General features: G+C 44.3%; 1 protein-coding gene across 3 annotated transcripts in view; it reads right to left on the minus strand.

The window, feature by feature from the left end:
* Nucleotides 1-1,579: 1,579 nt before the first annotated feature.
* Nucleotides 1,580-19,073, minus strand: part of LOC134460757 (anosmin-1) — a 50,397-nt gene continuing 32,903 nt past the window's right edge. Inside the window, exons 7-14 of one of the 3 annotated variants that reach the window (XM_063213291.1) lie at nucleotides 15,745-15,950; nucleotides 13,336-13,480; nucleotides 12,720-12,866; nucleotides 9,451-9,539; nucleotides 8,176-8,347; nucleotides 7,339-7,565; nucleotides 4,670-4,811; nucleotides 1,580-2,921 (exon numbers count right to left, since the gene is read on the minus strand). In XM_063213291.1, coding sequence (XP_063069361.1) covers nucleotides 2,863-2,921; nucleotides 4,670-4,811; nucleotides 7,339-7,565; nucleotides 8,176-8,347; nucleotides 9,451-9,539; nucleotides 12,720-12,866; nucleotides 13,336-13,480; nucleotides 15,745-15,950 — 1,187 coding nt within the window. In that variant the 3' untranslated portion in view covers nucleotides 1,580-2,862. Of the gene's footprint in view, nucleotides 2,922-4,669; nucleotides 4,812-7,338; nucleotides 7,566-8,175; nucleotides 8,348-9,450; nucleotides 9,540-12,719; nucleotides 12,870-13,335; nucleotides 13,481-15,744; nucleotides 15,951-19,073 lie in introns of all 3 variants that reach the window. The other 2 variants (XM_063213292.1, XM_063213290.1) reach the window with 2 other exon arrangements.

The following is a 19,073-nucleotide window of genomic DNA, read 5'->3' on the forward strand; positions in this document are numbered from 1 at the left end:
TGGATTGCTTATATCTGCCTGGCTGCCAGAGAAGCCTTTGGCTAAGTCTGGATCCAGATTGAGTTCTTGGTTGTGTAGGACTTTAAAGGTGAAGGCCTTCCATAATAACTCTGTTCTCCTATAAGGCACTCTCTCGGGCAGCGGCCATGGTAAAATGCAAACATAACATACCAGAGATATGGGGCAGCCATGGGAGTGTGTTGAATGAGATGAAATGAAAACAGAGCTATGGTATACATATTGTGTTTTCTTTCATTTGCAGCAATGGAAGATACTGTATGTCAATACATGGATGGCATGGATCAATCATGTTTTGCATGTTTCACCTTTTACATATAGGCCCTATGTATGCTTAGAGACGATGCTTTGAGTATTCAACCAATATGAATTTCTGTAGTGCAACAAGTTGTAGGGCTCTGAGACATGCACGATACATTTGAATGAACCGTGTGCATTCATTCCCAAGTAGCTCAATGGCATCTGGCATGAGAACATGTAAACACATATTGCTCAGTAGCCCATGTTTCTCAGAAAGAAAGAAAATATGTTTATAGGTCACACGTGAAAAGGTCAAAGAGAGAAAAAATAAAACACACAAGCAGCTTACAGCATGCAAACATTTCAGCTTTGTCTAAAACAAAACGATGTGATGGCTAAAGAAGCCAAACCCCTGAGACAGAAGCATGCTTACTCTCTGTGAGCAGCACCTTGGCTTAATGACTTTCATGTCCACACAGCAAAATCAGAAAGTCAAAGAATGCGCGCACATCAGTGGCACAGGTGCTGGACCAAACGTAAGATAACTGAAAAGAAAATAAAGGTCCGCAACACTGTAAATGCTCCCAGAAGATTTATTGGCACGACGTTTCAGACTCAATGTCCTTCATCAAAGTGCAACGAAACAAAAGTTGCACTTTGATGAAGCATTTACAGTGTTGCGGACCTTTATTTTCTTTTCAGCACACAGCAAAATCAACCAGGTGTGTACTGTACAGCAGCACAACCTCATTGTGACATCCCATCTCAGGTCACTTTAAAACAGCAGAGAAAATGTAGTATTCCACTTTCACCCATGCCCTGTGGTGAACACACACTTCATGTTCATACACTACAAAACTGGTTCAGATCATGATTTACCTCTCAACTTAACCTGGTTTACTCCTGAACCAGCGTTGTACTATGGGCCCCTTATTTCAGATAACCAGCGTGAAGCAGTGGTTGAGAGTTCTTGGTCTTGAGAGCAATGTGTTCTGTTCATATTTGGAGAGGGCTTCATTCTAGCACCCCCGCAGTCATGTGAAAACAAACAATGACACCACGATCATATTTAATGAGTTAGTGTCTGGAACGCCCAGCTCCTCTTGAACTGAATAACCTTTTTATTTTACCCTCTCCAGTAGATGCCTCATGCTTAATAAAATTCAGAGAGGTGTGCAAATATGCTGAGTTGCACTTGGTGTGTGTTAAATAAGCAGGCTTGTGTGCCAAAAGGCGAAATGTTTAGAGAAAACTTTAAAAGCCAACATTATGGCCTTTCCGTGGAAGAAGATGTAAACACGAGAGGCTCAGTGTTTGGCAATGAGTTTAAGGATTATTTTATTACTTAACAGTATGTACAAGGTCTACCATGGAAAAATAACGTAAAATAAGACTATATTTACAATTTGATTTTTTACAAAATGTCTTTACAGAATTACTGGTTCAGGAAAGGTCTAGACAAGAGCACAAAAAACACACACATACACACGTATCAAACTCAATACACGCACATAAATAAATAGAAACATTCACTGACTGTTTAACAACAAATATTTCTACAGCCATAGAACATATACAGTTTCATCATGTCCACACACAAAAGTTATAATTTCATTAATAATAATACAATACATATTACTCTCCAAATAATTATCTGTTAATTTGTTAACGAAATATTGCTAAAATATTCATAAGTGGCGACACAGATGAATCCCCATGCCTACTGAGCACAGGGGGTCTCTCATGCAAAACCGATAGGAGCATTCAGTTTACACATTTACAGCTTAAAATGAGATGGACTTCTACATGCAATATCAACTTAAGTGTAATATCCTTAGGTCAAAAACACAGCCTTTTTATTTATATGACCTAACGTTATAATATCCTCAGGTCAACTACATTTTTTATCATTTTAACTTACATGACTCATATATTCTGTGAGCCTGGGCGGCATACTTGGCGTGGTACCACAAAATAAATAAGGTGGAGTCTTTCTCTCACTGTTGCAAAGATGGATGTCTATTCAATACTCACATGGTATTCATTCCGTTGCAGTCCAATACCGTTGATGTGAAACTGATGTAGGTTTACATTTTACATTTTAAAAAATTAAGTGTTTCCCCTGATATATTTATGTTTTTTTTTTTCTCCGTGGCATAAGAAACAAAAATGTTCATAACCGGTTTTGGTAAAAAAAAATGATGATGAATGACCCAAAGGGGTTGCTGATCAGAAATGTTTGTACCATCCATGACGATGCCAAACACGCACTGCACAGAAAAAAAAAACAAGGGAAAGGATGGGGCGAGAGAAGGAAGAAGCACTGAAATGAAATGCAGCCTTCTCCCCCATGTTTGTGTTTCCTGAAAGCACTGAGCTGTACTCCACAGAATGAGAGGCCAGAGCGGGGGCCGGGGTGGGCAGGCAGACAGCCAGGCCATGGAGGGGCTGGGGAGGGAGGAGACAGACTTTACTAGTCCTGTCCCGCAGTGTTTTGGGTTGATCTGTGTGCTGCGATGGGCCTGTGGATGAGAGCCTGGTGCTGCTGCCACAGCTGCTTTATCGGAGTCGGTCATCTGCGTACGTCTGCGTCTGACGTCCCCCTCAGTGTTTCTCTGTCGAGGGCTTGTGGTGGTGTTCATGGTGGATCCTGAGTCTCGGCCCTGTAGGGGGAAGTAAAGTGTGTACACACGCTGTTACTCATTCAGCTTTCAATCTGCAAACCATATGGCAATGCCCTACTACCCAACATGCACTAGAACTTGGTCTCCAGACTGCTGTCTCCAGATGCTTCATGCCAGTTCAATATGTGGCCACTTCACAGCTACAGTATGCAGGCCCGCCGACAGGGGGGAACAAAGGGGTATGTTGTCCCGGGCACAGATGGATAGGGGGCCCAGAATTGGGTCCCGATTACATTGTATGTATTGGGTAGGGGGCCCTTTAAGATGGCTTTGTCCTGGGCCCAGCAATAGCTGTCAGCGACCCTGACAGCATGTATCCACTGTCTTTAACATTTGTGCAGTTCTGTGGTATTCTGTGGCATTCAGAAGCACATACAAAGCAATTGTTTTATTCCCCCCTGCACAACTGTTGTTATAGCAGTTCCAGACATTTTTTGTAATCTTTTTGAATCTTTATTTGAACTACAACCAACATAATTCAGTCTTCAAATCTCAATTTGCTCTAAAGTCTGTGTGTAATACAGCATGTTTTTTCAAACAGTGTTTCAAATCCTTTTCGAATCTTTCCATCTTTGTGTACACAGTTGCTGTACTATATGATATTGTTAATATCATGCAGCCTTTAACACGCTAAGACACTGCGTTATAAATTTGCTGTTACCAGAATGACGGGCAATAAACCACATAAACTTGGAGTGCTGTCCTGATTTTTCTTTAATTTATATATTCTCGAGGAATGAGCACCCAGTTGTTTACTTTGTTTGAGTTGAGCTCATTGCAGTCCTGAGTTTAACTGTTACCAGAATAGGCAATGACCAAGTCGTACTGCATTACTAAAGGCCCTGTGTTATGTCTTAGTAGTGTAGTACTATGTAGTACTGGATGAACAACGTGCATTATGGGGCTACATAGGTAAATCAGGGATTGAAGTAAAAATGTTCAAGGAGAACAGAATGCTTGCATTAATCCCATACACATGTATACATGTCTATAACACTGTGAAACAACAACAATATTAACTTGAACGATTCATACGTGTTAAGTGTATTTTTCCTGTGGTGAATTTCAAATAAAAAATGTTTGGCATTTGGAATATGACAGGGAAGGGGGTTCAAGAAATGCTCTTGCTCCAAAAGGTTGTCCTCGCTGAAAAATAATGTGGGAACTACTGGGAAATTGAATGGAGGGGGTGTCCTGCACACCTTGAATCTTTTTTTGCAGGTGCAGCTATCTCAATGGAAGTCACTTGAAAATTATTGAAGAAGCGCAACAGTGCTACAATTACGGTCAAGGTTTTAATGTGAAAGCTGACATTAAACCTTGACTAGCACAGTTGCACTTCTTCTAGGATTTTGAAGCTACTGGGAAAATTAGCAAAGATAAGATAATGAGATTGAGGTGAGATTGTGCTTACAATTAGGGCTGCAAGATATCAGAAAAAAATCGATACTCGGTAACGGAATGCAATACCTCGATAACGGTATTTAAAAAATATCTAGAAATAGCCAAGTGTTTTTTGTCACTAATTTATCAGTCTGTGTGGGGGGCGTGGCTTTGGTCATGGCAGGCTTCTTGCGCATTTGTTGAAATTCAGCAAGTGATTGGACTGCACAGAAATATTTTACTTGCTCGCGATAATTAGGTCATTTTCTCGATACGCATATCGCCATTCTTGGTATCGCGATTTCGACACATTTTCGATATATTGTGCAGGCAGCCCTACTTACGATGCTGCAGAGAGGGAGCCAAGCTGGGTGTCTGGAAGGTCTTCATGGTGGCGGGGCCCTCCCCTCCCGTTGTAATCACCTGCACCTCCAGACGGTAATATGTGGCCGGCCTCAGGTTAGCCACCACCAACAAGTTATGATCCTATTGCACAGGGAGAAGGAAGCACAACAAAAGAGATAATGGGTTAGAGACAGGGCTGGATTATCCATAAGGGCCAGTGGCACAGTGCCCCTGGGGGGGGTCACAAACCGTTTACAGTTACTTACAGTGGTGTAGTCTACTTTTTTATGGTGGGTATACTGTATATTTGAGATTTTTTTGAAGTGGGTATACTGTATATATTTGTCCTATTCAAAACAATGGATCAATCAATTTTAAGTGGGTATACTGAAACCCTGAAATTTAGAAGTGGGTATACTCCGTATAGACACGTTCTACGTAGACTACACCACTGGTTACTTATGATGCACTACATGACAAAAACGTAACAAATATTATTAATTAAAGGGACACTGTGTGAGATTTTTAGTTTTTTTTCCAGAATTCATGCAACTCATTCACTAATGTTACCTTTTTCATGAATACTTACCACCACCATCAAATTTTAAGTATTCATTATGACTGAAAAAATTGCACTTTTCATACGTGAAAAGGGGGATCTTCTCCATGGTCCGCCATTTTGAATTTCCTGAAATAGCCATTTTTAGCTGCAAAAATGACTTTACTTTGGCCATACTAGAAAATATTAGCTTATTACTTGGTAAACTTTCATGAAAAGATCAAATTTGGCAATAGGCAACCCAGTTTCAATGATCAGCATAGTTGCAGTACCTTTTTTGGCCATTTCCTGCACAGTGTCCCTTTAAGGGGGCATCTGTGAGGTGCAGTGCCGGAGGCCACCACAGTGTCTTACAGTTTTTCTCAATTGGTTTTGTACATTTCACGAATCTTACTCGCATTTTGAAAAACATCACGTTCATTTCCAAAAAAGATTTAACAAGTGGCAAAACACCACGGATGACCTGCAAAACCCAATCTCTTGCTCAAAACCCTTGGCCAATCTCTCAAAACCAGGTTTTTGTGTCTGTGAACGTGTCAGAGCCATCAAAATGTTATGTCACTGTGTAAATGTGTTGGGGAGTGAGATCTTTCATGGATTATCATAACAAAGCATTTTGCAGAACACGACAAAATCAATTGATAATGTACAAAAACACTGAGAATTGTACACAACCATTTGCATGGTGATGAAAGCATTTGCTAAATGCTGAAAACTACGAGAAACGTATTTTACCATGTGCACAGGTAACAGCAGGAAGTCACAATTGAACAAGAAGTTTTGAGAATTATTATTCTGTTGTGAGAAATGTACAAAACCAATTGAGAAAAACTGTAATATACAGTCCTGTTTAGAGAGCAGTAGGTGTTTCAATTAAAAGCAAATTTAATGGATGCAGGTTCGTAACAGATGGGGGGGTGAAGAGAAAGGTGTTTGAATCAGAGGCAGATTGGATACATATTTACTATGAGTGGTAAATAAACAAATGCGTTGTCATTAATGTCATCTCTGTCTGCCTTCTTTTTCGGTGGGTTCAGTGCTGTCTGCATGCGTGTTGGATGTTATTTTTAGACGGTCTCATCTCGCTGGGTGGTGCCAGCAGAGCAGAGCAGAGCAGAGGGTGATGTTGATGGGGGGACATTATGTAAACGTGTGGGATTTTTTTTTTTTTTCAGACAGCGCTCCTGGCAGATGAAAAAGATTGGCCTCGTCGCCTCGTCGGCAGATGAAAAGAAAGAAGGCTGGAAGACGTGGAAGGGCCTCCAGTCACTCGCCCTCTGTGATCATCTCACACCACCTCTGCTCTGCCTTGCACAACTATTCATATCTTCAGACAGACAACGCCTGTGACTGACAGCTCATACCAGGGCTGGACTGACCATTTGGCTTAGCGGGCATTTCCCGGTGGGCCCCGCACCCTGGTGGGCCCCTATTTTCAGAAATGTAAATAATACTATTTTAACATTTCTGAAAATAGGGGGCCGCCAGGGAGCGGGGATCACCGGTGAGTCAGTTCTGCGCAGCTAATTATTTAAGTCAAAAGTGCCCAGGCCCCATTTCTCCCCCAGTACTGCCCTGGCTCATACGAACCCTCAGAAGGTTCAGAAGCTCTCTATCCCCCCCTCCTTTTGTCACCTCAAAAGCACCTCGCAGACATAATATCCGACACCACATGAAAACACACATGTCACCAAACCCCTAAAGGGTGTGTGTGTGTGTGTGTGTGTGTGTGTGTGTGTGTGTGTGTGTGTGTGTGTGTGTGTGTGTGTGTGTGTGTGTGTGTGTGTGTGTGTGTGTGTGTGTGTGTGTGTGTGTGTGTGTATGTGTGTGAGAGAGAGAGGGAGGGAGGGAGACAGAGAGAGAGAGAGAGAGAGAGAGAGAGAGAGAGAGAGAGAGAGAGAGAGAGAGAGAGAGAGAGAGAGAGAGAGAGAGAGAGAGAGAGATTATTTAACTGCACATTGGGGACTGGTCAAACACAATTTCAAACATCTGTGCTAACCCTGTCTCTTACATATATTCTTGACAATAAAGTACACTTAAAACTTGAAATATCTTTGAAAACATGTCACCAACCCCCCTCCCCCCCTATTTGGAGATATCCGTGCGTACCGGGGGAAGGATCTGCGACTGGGAGATGATGCTGTTGGGGAGGCTGTTCTGCCGACTCTCGGTGGTGACCTCGGCCCACGTCACCTGGAACCCCGTGATGCGGTGCTGGTGTGGCTGAGGACGAGACACTCTCCACAGGAAGTGACCCGTGATGTTCCCCTCGTGGATGGAGAAGGCCGCCGTCAGGTTCTCTGGTTTGGCCAGAACTTTGGGATGACCTGGGAAGACTGGGAGGGGTAAATACAGATGCAAAAACAAGACATTTGTGAATACATGTGTATCAAATGTTTGATTTTGCTTAGTACATGCATTACAAGTCACTTCTTGAGGCATTAATAAGGTAAAATATGGGGGGCGCTGTGGCGCAGCGCACTAAGCCCCCCCACATTTGGGCTTGCATGCCCATGGGGACCCCGGTTCGTGTCCGGCCGGGGTCGTTTCTCTCTCTCTCAATCATTTCCTGTCTACTCTCATAATGTCCTGTAGGCCTAATAGTAAAGGCCAAAAAGCCCCCCCAAAATACTTAAAAAAGATAAGGTATGTGATACGTATAAGATATGTGAACACTAAAATAAGATGTTACCGTAAATAATGGTAAATGTAAGTACTTTAATGAATTGCATAAATGTGACAATAATGTCTTCTCTTTCTCTTTCTTGAAAATATGCTAACTAGTTGTTACAATAAATGCACCAAGTTTGACACAAACTGTTGGAACTACTGTGAAATGCTGTTACTAAGGAACACATCTTATGGTCTGTTCAATTATTATCCAGTTCTAATGTTCTATTGTCAATAAGACTAAACGTTTATGGGATATGATTGTTTCATCATTACCTGGTTCTCCTGGGCAGTGGATTGGCTTGAGGCTTTTGCTCCTGATTGTAGCACAAGACGGTGTGAAGAAGACGACACTTTCGTCCTTAGCGCGCCTCTTGGACTTCATCATGTGGACGGTGACTTTGTACTTGCAGGAGAACATCAGAGCCGGTAGGTTGATGTAATTGTCCTGCACCAAAACAAACATTGCTTTCAGGCATGGACGGCTTTGACATTTCTCATGAGTCATGTGCCGAGAGAGACATCCAAGAATCAAATAAAAAACATGAATGTTGTTGAATTGGTTTCCATGCCACAATTTGGGTTACATTAAATGCTAAGTACAGAACATATTTAAGAGATCAGTGACTTTCATGTGAAAATTTTAAATGAAATTCAATTCAAGTGCATTTTAAGTCAGTAACAGTTTATTGTGGTTTTTGTCTTTTGACTTAGTCCTACATTGACAATTAGCACTAATTTATATATTTTAGTTATGCAGTTATATCGAGTCATATTGCTAAGTAAGCAGACATTTTAACAAATTAGCATTCACAGCAAGCAATCTGGTTAGTTTCGTTTCCCTGGAAGATACAACGTTGGAGGATATTTATAGCAGCCCAAGTTTTACACCAACACTCTGGGAGCCAGAAGACCAGGGGGGTTGGGGGGGGGGGGGGTTTGGACATGTTCTACTGTGATATGGAGCAGACCCGGCTGAATTCAAGCAGCAAGGCATGGCATTCATACAGAACAGAGTGTAGGGGACAGACCCGCATTTGGGTGCTCCCCTTCCAGCCGTCTATAGAAAAGGGATGTGCATTTCCTAGCAACCGGAGCAGAGGTCTCAGAAGAATGTGTTGATCACTAGGCCACTGCCATTCTCTATCAGGCTGAGGCCCAACAGACACCGCCCCCCCATCCCCCGGCCCCCAGCACCCAGCCCCCTGCACCAAAGCAAAGTGCTCGCAGGGGGGGTTGAGATGGGGGGGGGTTCAGGCAAGGTTTAATCCTGGTTCCCAGAAACATTATTTTGGAGAATGCGTTTTATTAGCCAACACACCACATGTTTGACCACATGAACCGAAGTCATTAGAAAAACAACATTTGCTTGATTCGTCCTCATCAGGGAACTCTATAAGTGAGTGAGCATTTCAGTTTTTCAGGCAGCATTTTTAAAAAAGGTATCAGTTCCAGGCTAATTAAGTTATACAAGGAGAAGTCTGACTGGGAACAGTACACTGCAGTGAGATCAGTGACTCCGGTGCCATGCAAATAAGTAATGTAGCCTACCTGGGTGACGGACTTCTCCGGTCCTCTGGTTTCATTGTGGCTGCAGAACTCTGGTGCCCATTGGACGTGGTAGCGACTCACAAGTGGGTCTAAAGCCAGCAGCAGAAAAGGGCAGAATTGATTGGTTAAGTGCCATGCGATGCCAAGGAAATAAACAAAATCCCATTATAAAACTTGCTGAGCAAAGTCATCCTGGCGTGGAGCGCCCACAATTCTTCCATAAAAACCCAACCCATCTTCTGCAGATGACTACCATGCTGCCGTGTGTGGCAGAGGTTTGGCTCGTTGCAACCCCCCGTTTTTGAAGCACTCGACTCTTTCGATCGCTCCCACTATAAATGTATCTGCCACACATGGATAAGACATTTCAGGCAGCAAGATAACTGCATGATTCCGCATAAAAAATGCCAGTGAAAAGGCAATTCCCCAAGGAAAACGCTGCCTAAGCAGACTGTAGTTTCTAATAAAAGAACTGTTTTGTGGGACATACATCGACTTCGATATCTAGGCAGTAGCATTTTCTTCCTCGATAAAAAAAAAAAAAAATCCCCATTAAATGTCACAGTAGGACATGGCCTTACTTGACTTGCTTCCCCCCTCAGCGCTGGTTATCATTAAACAGTAGTACATCAGTGGGGATAATCAGGGGTGTTTATGCTCACAGTGCCCAATGTTATTTGCAAGAATGTTTTATTCATCAAGCCGCGCTGTTTGGATGCAAAAATTATACTGCTGAAATTAATAATTGAGCTATGCTGCTGCGCTGGCCCTTGACAGGGACCTAGATTGGGGTAGCTAGATAAAAGGGCTTCCTTTGAAGGCTTAGACACGGATCTGGTGCAGTGCAATACAAGTGGCTCAGAGCAGTTTGGAAGCAGAAGAGAGAGATCGCAGGCTGGGCTGGGCGAGCAGGAAGGAGGAAGAAGGTGAAGCTAAACAAGACATGAGAAGAGAGAGAGAGATCTCAGGCGGGCCAGGCGAGGAGGAGGAAGGAGGAAGAAGGTGAAGCTAAACAAGACATGTAAAACAGCTGACAGATAGGGAGAGGAAGCGGCATGTAAAGCAAAGGGGCGAATCAGGGAAATGGTGGCGTGAGGAAGGAAAGTGACGAAGAACAGCCACTTCCTGTCCCAACGGCCCGTGCGGATGATGAATTTATGTTGGAGTGTCTCTAACATACGAAACAAAAATGTCTGCACACTTAAATCCTCTTTGTGTTCTTTTAATATGCCAAGCTTTCAGTCTACTGACCTTCCTCAGGGGCCCTGTTTTTGTTTATGTTTGGCACCTTTTAATCGAGAGTGCGGTGTAATTCAGCCAAATACATGTTGGAGTGTCTGTACCACAACATGGCTTTGTCCCCGTGTTGCCTCACGATCTCACTATCAAGAGGTATTTCTGGAAACAGCACAGGCTGCAGACGGATAGCCAGAGAGAGAGAGAGAGAGAGAGAGAGAGAGAGAGAGAGAGAGAGAGAGAGAGAGAGAAGGGTGGGGGGATAGATAGAGTGAGACAAGGAGGTAGAAAAACATACAGCGAGAAAAAGAAGAAATGGCATGTTCGTGTGTGTGTGTGTGTGTGTGTGTGTGTGTGTGTGTGTGTGTGTGTGTGTGTGTGTGTGTGTGTGTGTGTGTGTGTGTGTGTGTGTGTGCATGTGAGTGATAGAGAGAGAGAGAGAGAGAGAGAGAGAGAGAGAGAGAGACAGAGAGAGAGAGAGAGAGAGAGAGAGAGAGAGAGAGAGGGAGAGAGAGAGAGAGAGAGAGAAGGGTGGGGGGATAGATAGAGTGAGACAAGGAGGTAGAAAAACATACAGCGAGAAAAAGAAGAAATGGCATGTTCGTGTGTGTGTGTGTGTGTGTGTGTGTGTGTGTGTGTGTGTGTGTGTGTGTGTGTGTGTGTGTGTGTCTGCGTGTGTATGTGAGTGATAGAGAGACAGACAGACAGAGAGAGAGAGAGAGACAGACAGAGAGAGAGAGAGAGAGAGAGAGAGAGAGAGAGAGAGAGAGAGAGAGAGAGAGAGAGCAGAGGAGCGGAGTCTGTGCCTCAGGGATGACTGAGTGCTGTAATCAGCACTAAATGAACCTGCTCCTCGGGCCCTGGGCCTCAGGCTCTGATGAGAAACTCGATACCATTCGTGGAGGGATTAGCTGGCTAGCACAGCACAGCTGTCTACTAACCCCAGCCTCCCTCCATAGAAGCCCAGCCCTGACTGTCTGCCTCCCCTGCCTGCCTGCCTGCCTGCCTGTTCGCATCACACTGGTCTTGAGCACATCTTGTCACCAGGCTAGGCAGGCAGCCGCTTGGGGCCCCCAAGCCCCTTTATAGTCAATAACAGCTCACACTTTGCTACGGTAGTGGCGATTTTGTTTCAAATGTTAATTCCCTTTCATTTTTGCTTGGGGCCCCCGCATTACCCTAGAATCGCCTCTGGTCGTCCACCGCTTTCCAGCAGCACCATCAGCAGTAGGAGCAGCACCCACACCGGGGGAAACAGACCGGGGGCCACGGAGCGTACTGTACGTACATAAACTCTTTCGGGGCTGAAAACGTGCCCGTGCCGAGTCAGAAGCACTCTGCGCTAAGTGTAGCCCCCGACTCGGCTAACGGTTCCAGACGAGGAAGAATTTCCCTCATTAGGATTCCGTAGAAGGCCACTCCATCACGAAAACTCCATCACAGGCTCCCCGTGGCCGGTGCATTCTTGACTGCGTTATGTGGAGCTTGGCTTGGGTGATGACATATATTAGTAACGTAACATAGACCACTGAATGAGACCTGACAAGCTACCCTTGGAGCGTGCCTTTCAAGGTTTCAGTGTTTCCACTCCGCGACTAATAAGTGGGACGGGGTATGTGTATGGTGCTATGCAGGAAATATCGCTGTTTAACCCTTTTTTTGGTTGCCTTCTGGTGTTGCTCGGGCATATCGACAAGTCTTGTAAAACAAAATAGACTGTTTCAACACTAGGGCAAGGAACAGCTTTGGAGAGCACAATCTATTAAAAAACTGTGCTTTCAATAAACTCCAAATGCCGTGTCCATGCAATAAGTGCTTATTACTGGATTGCACACATGTAAACCCTGTTTTGGCAAGAGCGACATTTACACTTCTAATTAACTTGCCACAACCAACCATTGTTTCCCTCTCTCTGCTATTCAATTCATGTGAGCAGCAGGCACCCTGTACTGTATCACACTACTCCATAAAGCCATTAAACTGACTCGTGCTGGCATGAGAACTAAGGGGACAAAGATGTCAATCTTCCGTACCTCCTCTCTTCTTCCAGTAAATGCGAACTTGTAGCTGGCCGTCCTGGTAGAAGGGAGTTCCCACCTCCAGAGCGCTGCTCGCTGGTCGTTTGCCTGGCAGCGAGCTGACAACCATTGCGTCCTCTTTCTTCGCTTTGGACTGGGACTCTGCTAAGGAAGATGGGTAGAATATGAAGTATGTTTGCAAAATCTCCATTTTGTAGAATGTTGGGGAAATTGTCATTTTTGTATTGGGCATTCCATTGCAAAATGCATTTTATATAGGTTGAAAAATGTTCTCAAAACACTTGTATTTGAATGGCAAGAATTTACACAAAGGTGATAGGACCTCTGAACAGTCATTTTCAATAATTGCAAATACACACATATACTAGGAGTCTGGTGCTAAAAAAATAAACATTGAAATTCATCTGCAAAAAAGCAATAAACAACAGCTACAGTTCTTACACGGGTTTGTTAAGACAGCGTTTGGGTATGGTAGAGTACTTGAGATCACTGTCAGAACCATAAGCATAGGGAGTTCATAACATGGCACATCACTGCCGTTTCACATGCTGGAATTTAAAAGCCCAACCACCACTGACAAAATTAGCTGGTTGGCACTGGCAGAGCTTACTTGAGTCATTGTAGAGGGCCGTGCTGAAGTGAAGAGAGGCTTTGGGGCTCTTCAGCCGCACCTGTCCCCAGTACGTCACCGCCTGAAGCTCCACCGTATAGCTGCTGTTGGCAAGAAGACCCTCCAGCTCCACCGAGGTTTTAGCCTAAGATGAGAGAGAGAGAGAGATAGAGAGAGAGAGAGAGAGAGAGAGAGAGAGAGAGAGAGAGAGAGAGAGAGAGAGAGAGAGAGAGAGAGAGAGAGAGAGAGAGACAGAGACAGAGACAGAGACAGAGACAGAGAGAGAGCATTGATCATGGAGCCAAACTGTGGCAGCTAGTCAGTGTCACCCAAACCCAATTGACTCTGGAACCAGAACCGGGGCCTTTGGGAAGCCCGATTATTGGAAGCATATGCAGGGTGGGTGTGTATGTGTGTGTGTGTCAGGCTGACATGGTGAGAATTACCACTCTGAGGACCGCTTCTTCAGAACTGTGTGGGAAAGGCAGTGTTATCACCCCCCGAGTGCCTAGCTACCTAATGTTTTGGTTTCAGCATTCCTTAAACAGCGTGCGTTTGATTGTCTTTCATTACTGACGGTGCTTGTTTTGGCATTCCGGCATCAGCAGGTTGTCCTACCGGCACGGAGGTGGTGAAGTGAAAAGCAGCGGTGTACGTGGTGTCACATGGGGGTCTTAATGTTGCCTTGCCCCGCAGGCCACCGGGACACATCTGATGCTCGTTACAAACCCTAATTTCAGCTGGAATGTGAGATGACCTATTTCGCATAACACATTTGTAGAAGAACAGTATCAGAGCTAAAAGGCTGATGAGCACAGATCTCGGGGAAAAAACAGTAAGCGAGTTGTAATTTTGGTTGCCTCAGATGCAACTTTCTTGGGCAACTTTCTTGATAAAGAGGGCCAACATTTTCCATCGCAGCCATCAGAGGGGCACATGACCACCGCCACGCATTTCAACTATGCAAGAAGCTACAAGATGATGAATGAGCTTTTTTTGTACGCTTATACCAGAATGTTTATTACACCATGGCATTTTAACATGACATCCTTGACAAGCAACAAGACAAAATGTTTAGTTTTAAAGAAAGAGCAAAATACTTGGTTTACTGTAATGCTGGCACAAAATTAAATTGTGTTTATCTACGGGCCGCACTAAGTGAGGAGGCGGGCCGCATGTGGCCCCCGAGCCTCCAGTTGCCCATCCCTGCCTTAGATATTCCTCAAACAAATTAAACGAAAGTTGAGTTGGGTTGGGTTGGGAGGGTGGTGTTGTGGTCCATCCAAAGTACACATGTTCATGCCCCCTTCTCTGCATACCTTAATGGGAATGAGGCATAAATGTTATGATCTACTCCCCCAAAAAGATTAACCATCCATGTGAAAGGGCTTTAATTTGTTGAAGACGGCAGTAAAAAAAAACAATAACGGGGCCTTGTGTTTATGCATAAACAATGGTCTTAAACAGTTTACACAATCCTCCCAGTGATTTGCCATTTGCTATGTGTGTAATGTGTATCATTTCCATTGTGGAGGGGACTGGCTCTTATTTACAGCCGTTGTGGTTTGAGGACTCGAGCCTGACATGTTAGTGCTGAAAGATGTCCCGCCCAGACGCTGGGGTGTTAACCATCCACCGACACACACATAAGCGAGAGAGGGGGAAGAAGAGAAGAGAGGAAGAAGAAGCAGGACTGCTGCTAAGGTTTTGGAGGCCCTAAGCATAACTGGTCAGGAGCCCCCCCTCATAATTGAATAATAATAATTACCCCCTAACTCCATTTCTGAAGACCTGCACTTCTATATTTTTAGAGAACCCTGTTGTTGGTTTGGTTTACATTCATGTACTTGATAATACATATAAATAGTTATATTACATAAATAAAATAAAAAAAATGTAATTTTGATCGCTTTGTATTAAATAAAAAATGAATTAAGAATATTTTCTGAAAAGGCACTTAGGGGGTTTTGCATCTGAACTCTTCAATTACTAATCTTGAATTGGGTAATGGGATACAAATTTTTTCATGAAAAATGTTAATGTAGTTTCATATTTTTCCATGACATTTTCATTTTCGCATTTGTTTGTTTTTGTCAATCTCAATTTAGGACGGAGGCCCCAATTTTGGGGGGCAAAGTGGTTGAGTGAGGCCCTAAGCGCTCTGCATATTCTGCTTATGTCCTAGCGGTGGCCCTGGGAAGGGGAAGAAGGAAGGATTACCCTGCTGGTGGGGCCCCCTTTAGCCAACTGGGCCCCCCCCCCTAGCAGGTGGGGGCCCCTAAGCTGCAGCCATATCTAACCTGTGCGTTAATCCGGCCCTGCTTAAGCGAAAGAGGGGGAAGAAGAGAAGAAGAGAGGAAGGAAGAGGGGGAGAAGAAGAGAAGAAGAGGGGAAGAGAGGAAGGATTACCCCGCTGGTGGTCTTTCTCCTCTTCTTCTTGGACGGCACCATGGACTTGCCAGGAACGGTCCAGCTCCAGTAGACTTTGAAGTGGTGCACGGGGATGTCTGGCTCCTCGGGAAGTGTCCAGTTGAGACAAGCCGTCACCAGGCCGTCAGCGCCTATTGTGGTGTTGGTGACCTTCAGGCTGGCCGGGCTGGGTGGAGCGGAGGGGTCTGTAGGAAAAACATCACCGCAGTGTGAGAGGAGCTTTCAGCGGCTAAGGAGGTCCAATCTTGGAAAAAAACTCCAAGAACCGTGATTTATTGCAACCTTTGACTCGATCACACTCCAACTTTTTCCTTTCTCCCTTTCTCTCTTCTTACTTTCCTCTCTCAGACTGAATTTTCTTCTATCCCTTGAAAAAGGGGCGAGCTTTCCACTTAGCTCATTTACTGATCTAATCTGTAAACTCTTTAGGTGTCATCACCGTTTTAACTTGTCTGATGGGCGGTAAGGCTGTTGGCCGCACTCTTGTCAGTGTAACAAAATGTGTATTCTGTAAGTTAGGTCATGATCCTGAGTCAGTCTAGAAACTTAAATAATGATAGTATAATGCACTTCTTCCTTGGGGATGTCTGATGTAACATATCTGTGAATGGCTGCAGTGATCGCATGGCGATTATGAACAACTCTAGCTCACATATATTAACTGGAGCTTTCTGCTTGCTCTTGCCTCTTAGCATTAGTCTACCTGACTGGCGTAGCACATGGACTGCATAAACAGGCTGTTAGGACTCATATTTGGACAGGTTCTCTGACAGACGGACTGAGCCGTGAATTGCTGCCGGCTGCCACGACTAGCGTGTGTCTGACCAATGATGTCAGAGGAGCAGAGCCAGCCATCGAGGGGCCAAATCGCAGACCGCAGGGGATTGGGTTTTAATGAGAAAATGACATGAACTTGGAGTCGGGCAAACTCTCTCTCTCTCTCTTAGCGTGCCTGCTCCCACCTGAAACACATTTGGTTGGGGCTGCTGCCGCTGCTGGAAAGCAATTGGATGCATCGCGCCATGGATAGCTTGGCCAGCGCTATCCGCACAAGATAAATAAGCAACCAATGTCGCAGCAAATTGCTCCTGCAAATTATGCAAGTGAGAAATTGGAGTCAGATGATGCACTTTGAGTGGATTACATAAAAAACAACACCTTGACACGATCATCTATTCTGTCAACCTCATCACGTCAAAGAGCACCAAACACAAATCAATCAACTTGGCTGACCCTCCCCACCCCCACCCCACCCTGAACCATTAAAGAAACGTATATACGTCCTCGGCGGAGTAAGTGCTAGAGAACCAGCTGTAGGCATAAAGAGCCAATCATGTCGCACCGACAGAAAGTCATCGGACCAGTGGTTCTCAAACTTTTTCAGCGGGGACCCCCTTTTGGACTTTTGCACAGAATATTTGTACGTCTTAGCATAGTAATGGACACTTTTTTTGTCCATGAATATTGCTAGATTTTCCATTAACAGTTTGCCTGCTGATACTACTAAAAATCCACAGGACAACAAATAGGCCAATATCTATTAACTATACAAGTGTGTCTGTGTACTGTTACTAACTAGCTGCGGATTTCCCATTTTTATACAATGTCCCTTTTGTCCGCGAACCACCTTCATTACCTCCGCGACCCCCAGTTTGGGAACCACTGCACTAGAGTCTGCACTAGTAGTGACTACACAAACTCAGTGGCTCCCAGTGTGGGTGTGTGCAACAGGGAGACGTCAACAAGTGTTCTAACTGCTCACAGTTCCATAGCAGACATATGGGTGAGTCACTACACTACAGAAAGCAAACACATTAACTGTTTCAACACTGCCTTAGGCTAATGGATGTCTCATGTCTTTTGCGTTTAACAGAAAACAACACTAAATAGGCCAAAGCACAGACTAGTGTAATGCCGATTTTAAAAAGTGTTTAAAACGAAATAAAATGCCAATCGTTAATTTGACCATACTAAAATGACAGTGAAATACATTCATTTTCATGAAATTTAATTCCATTCTATGGTGCACGTTGAACTTCATGGATAGACCATGCATTTCCTCACGCTTTCTTCCTGACGGCACAAAAAAAAGTATTAGTGCCAGAAACATTTTCAAAAACACATGGACTTCTTCTAAAAAATCTCCTCAGTGTCACTTGGTGTTTAGAGCTGTGTGCTAAATCTGCCTTCCCTTCGGCCCTCTCCTGCCATCAGCATGCTACTAATCTGAGCCCAGATCTGAAGCAGACTCTCTTACCTCACTCCCCTTGGCACGCAGGCTACCCTTACATGTATCCGAGAGCTGCAAAACCCCATACTAATTCAAACACATTACACTTTATATGCCAGTAAAGAGGGAAACACCCGGCCCACCCCCAATAATCAAGCAGGCAGATAAAGCAAGAGTCGCTACAATATGAGAACGGGAATGTTCAAAACGCTGCAGCGCTTGAGTTATCATGGTGAATTAGTCCCCTGTGTAACACTTTCTATGAAGCCCATATCTAAAGCGCATTATGAGCACATTTGTAACAACTTATAATGCGCATCATAATTATAGTGCATTATGACTACACTCCTCCTAACGCTTCATGATGGAGTATATCATCAGTCATGAATAACTATAAATCTATCATCTTAGGGTGTTTTGAGTGCTCGTGAGTGGTTATAAACTACGGGCAGTGAAGGGGCTTATAATACATTATAACTGCACTATGACTAATTATGATGCACATTATAAGTTGTTATAAATACGCTCATAATGCGCTATAGATATGGGCTTCATAGAAAGTGTTACCGTCCCCTGCTTATTGCTGTGTACCATTCCACATGCAGCTCTGGAGCAGTAGCATATATATTGCTGCAGACTCAAGCGTGAATTCTGTAAATAGCATACAAGTGTGTTTTGACGGACTGACTGAGGACAGAGAAAAACTCAGGCCCTGCCCTGTCACTCCTAGCGCTAACATTGGTGCACTACAAACTGATTTACCACCTATGGACATGTGAACATCAACAGTTGACACACATTGCAACTATGCGTTTGGGGTGCACTCAACACCCATGCTAAACTTGGGCTCTGCAGGGGCAGAGGCTCGCTGTAAAAATCCCCTTCGCAAAGGTTCCACCTGTTCCGGGGATCTTAACACTAGAGCAGAGGAGGATTAGGTGTCAGGGCCAGTGCGACAGGAACTGACAATCAAAGCAAGGCCACCCAGGCAGGCGGACGGGCGACACAACACAACACAGACCCAGGGTTGCCAGATGAGGTTTTCATGATTTCATGATTTCCAGCCCAAAAATGATCT

The sequence above is a fragment of the Engraulis encrasicolus genome, chromosome 13, assembly GCF_034702125.1.
Source record: "Engraulis encrasicolus isolate BLACKSEA-1 chromosome 13, IST_EnEncr_1.0, whole genome shotgun sequence".
Taxonomy (NCBI): Eukaryota; Metazoa; Chordata; class Actinopteri; order Clupeiformes; family Engraulidae; genus Engraulis; species Engraulis encrasicolus.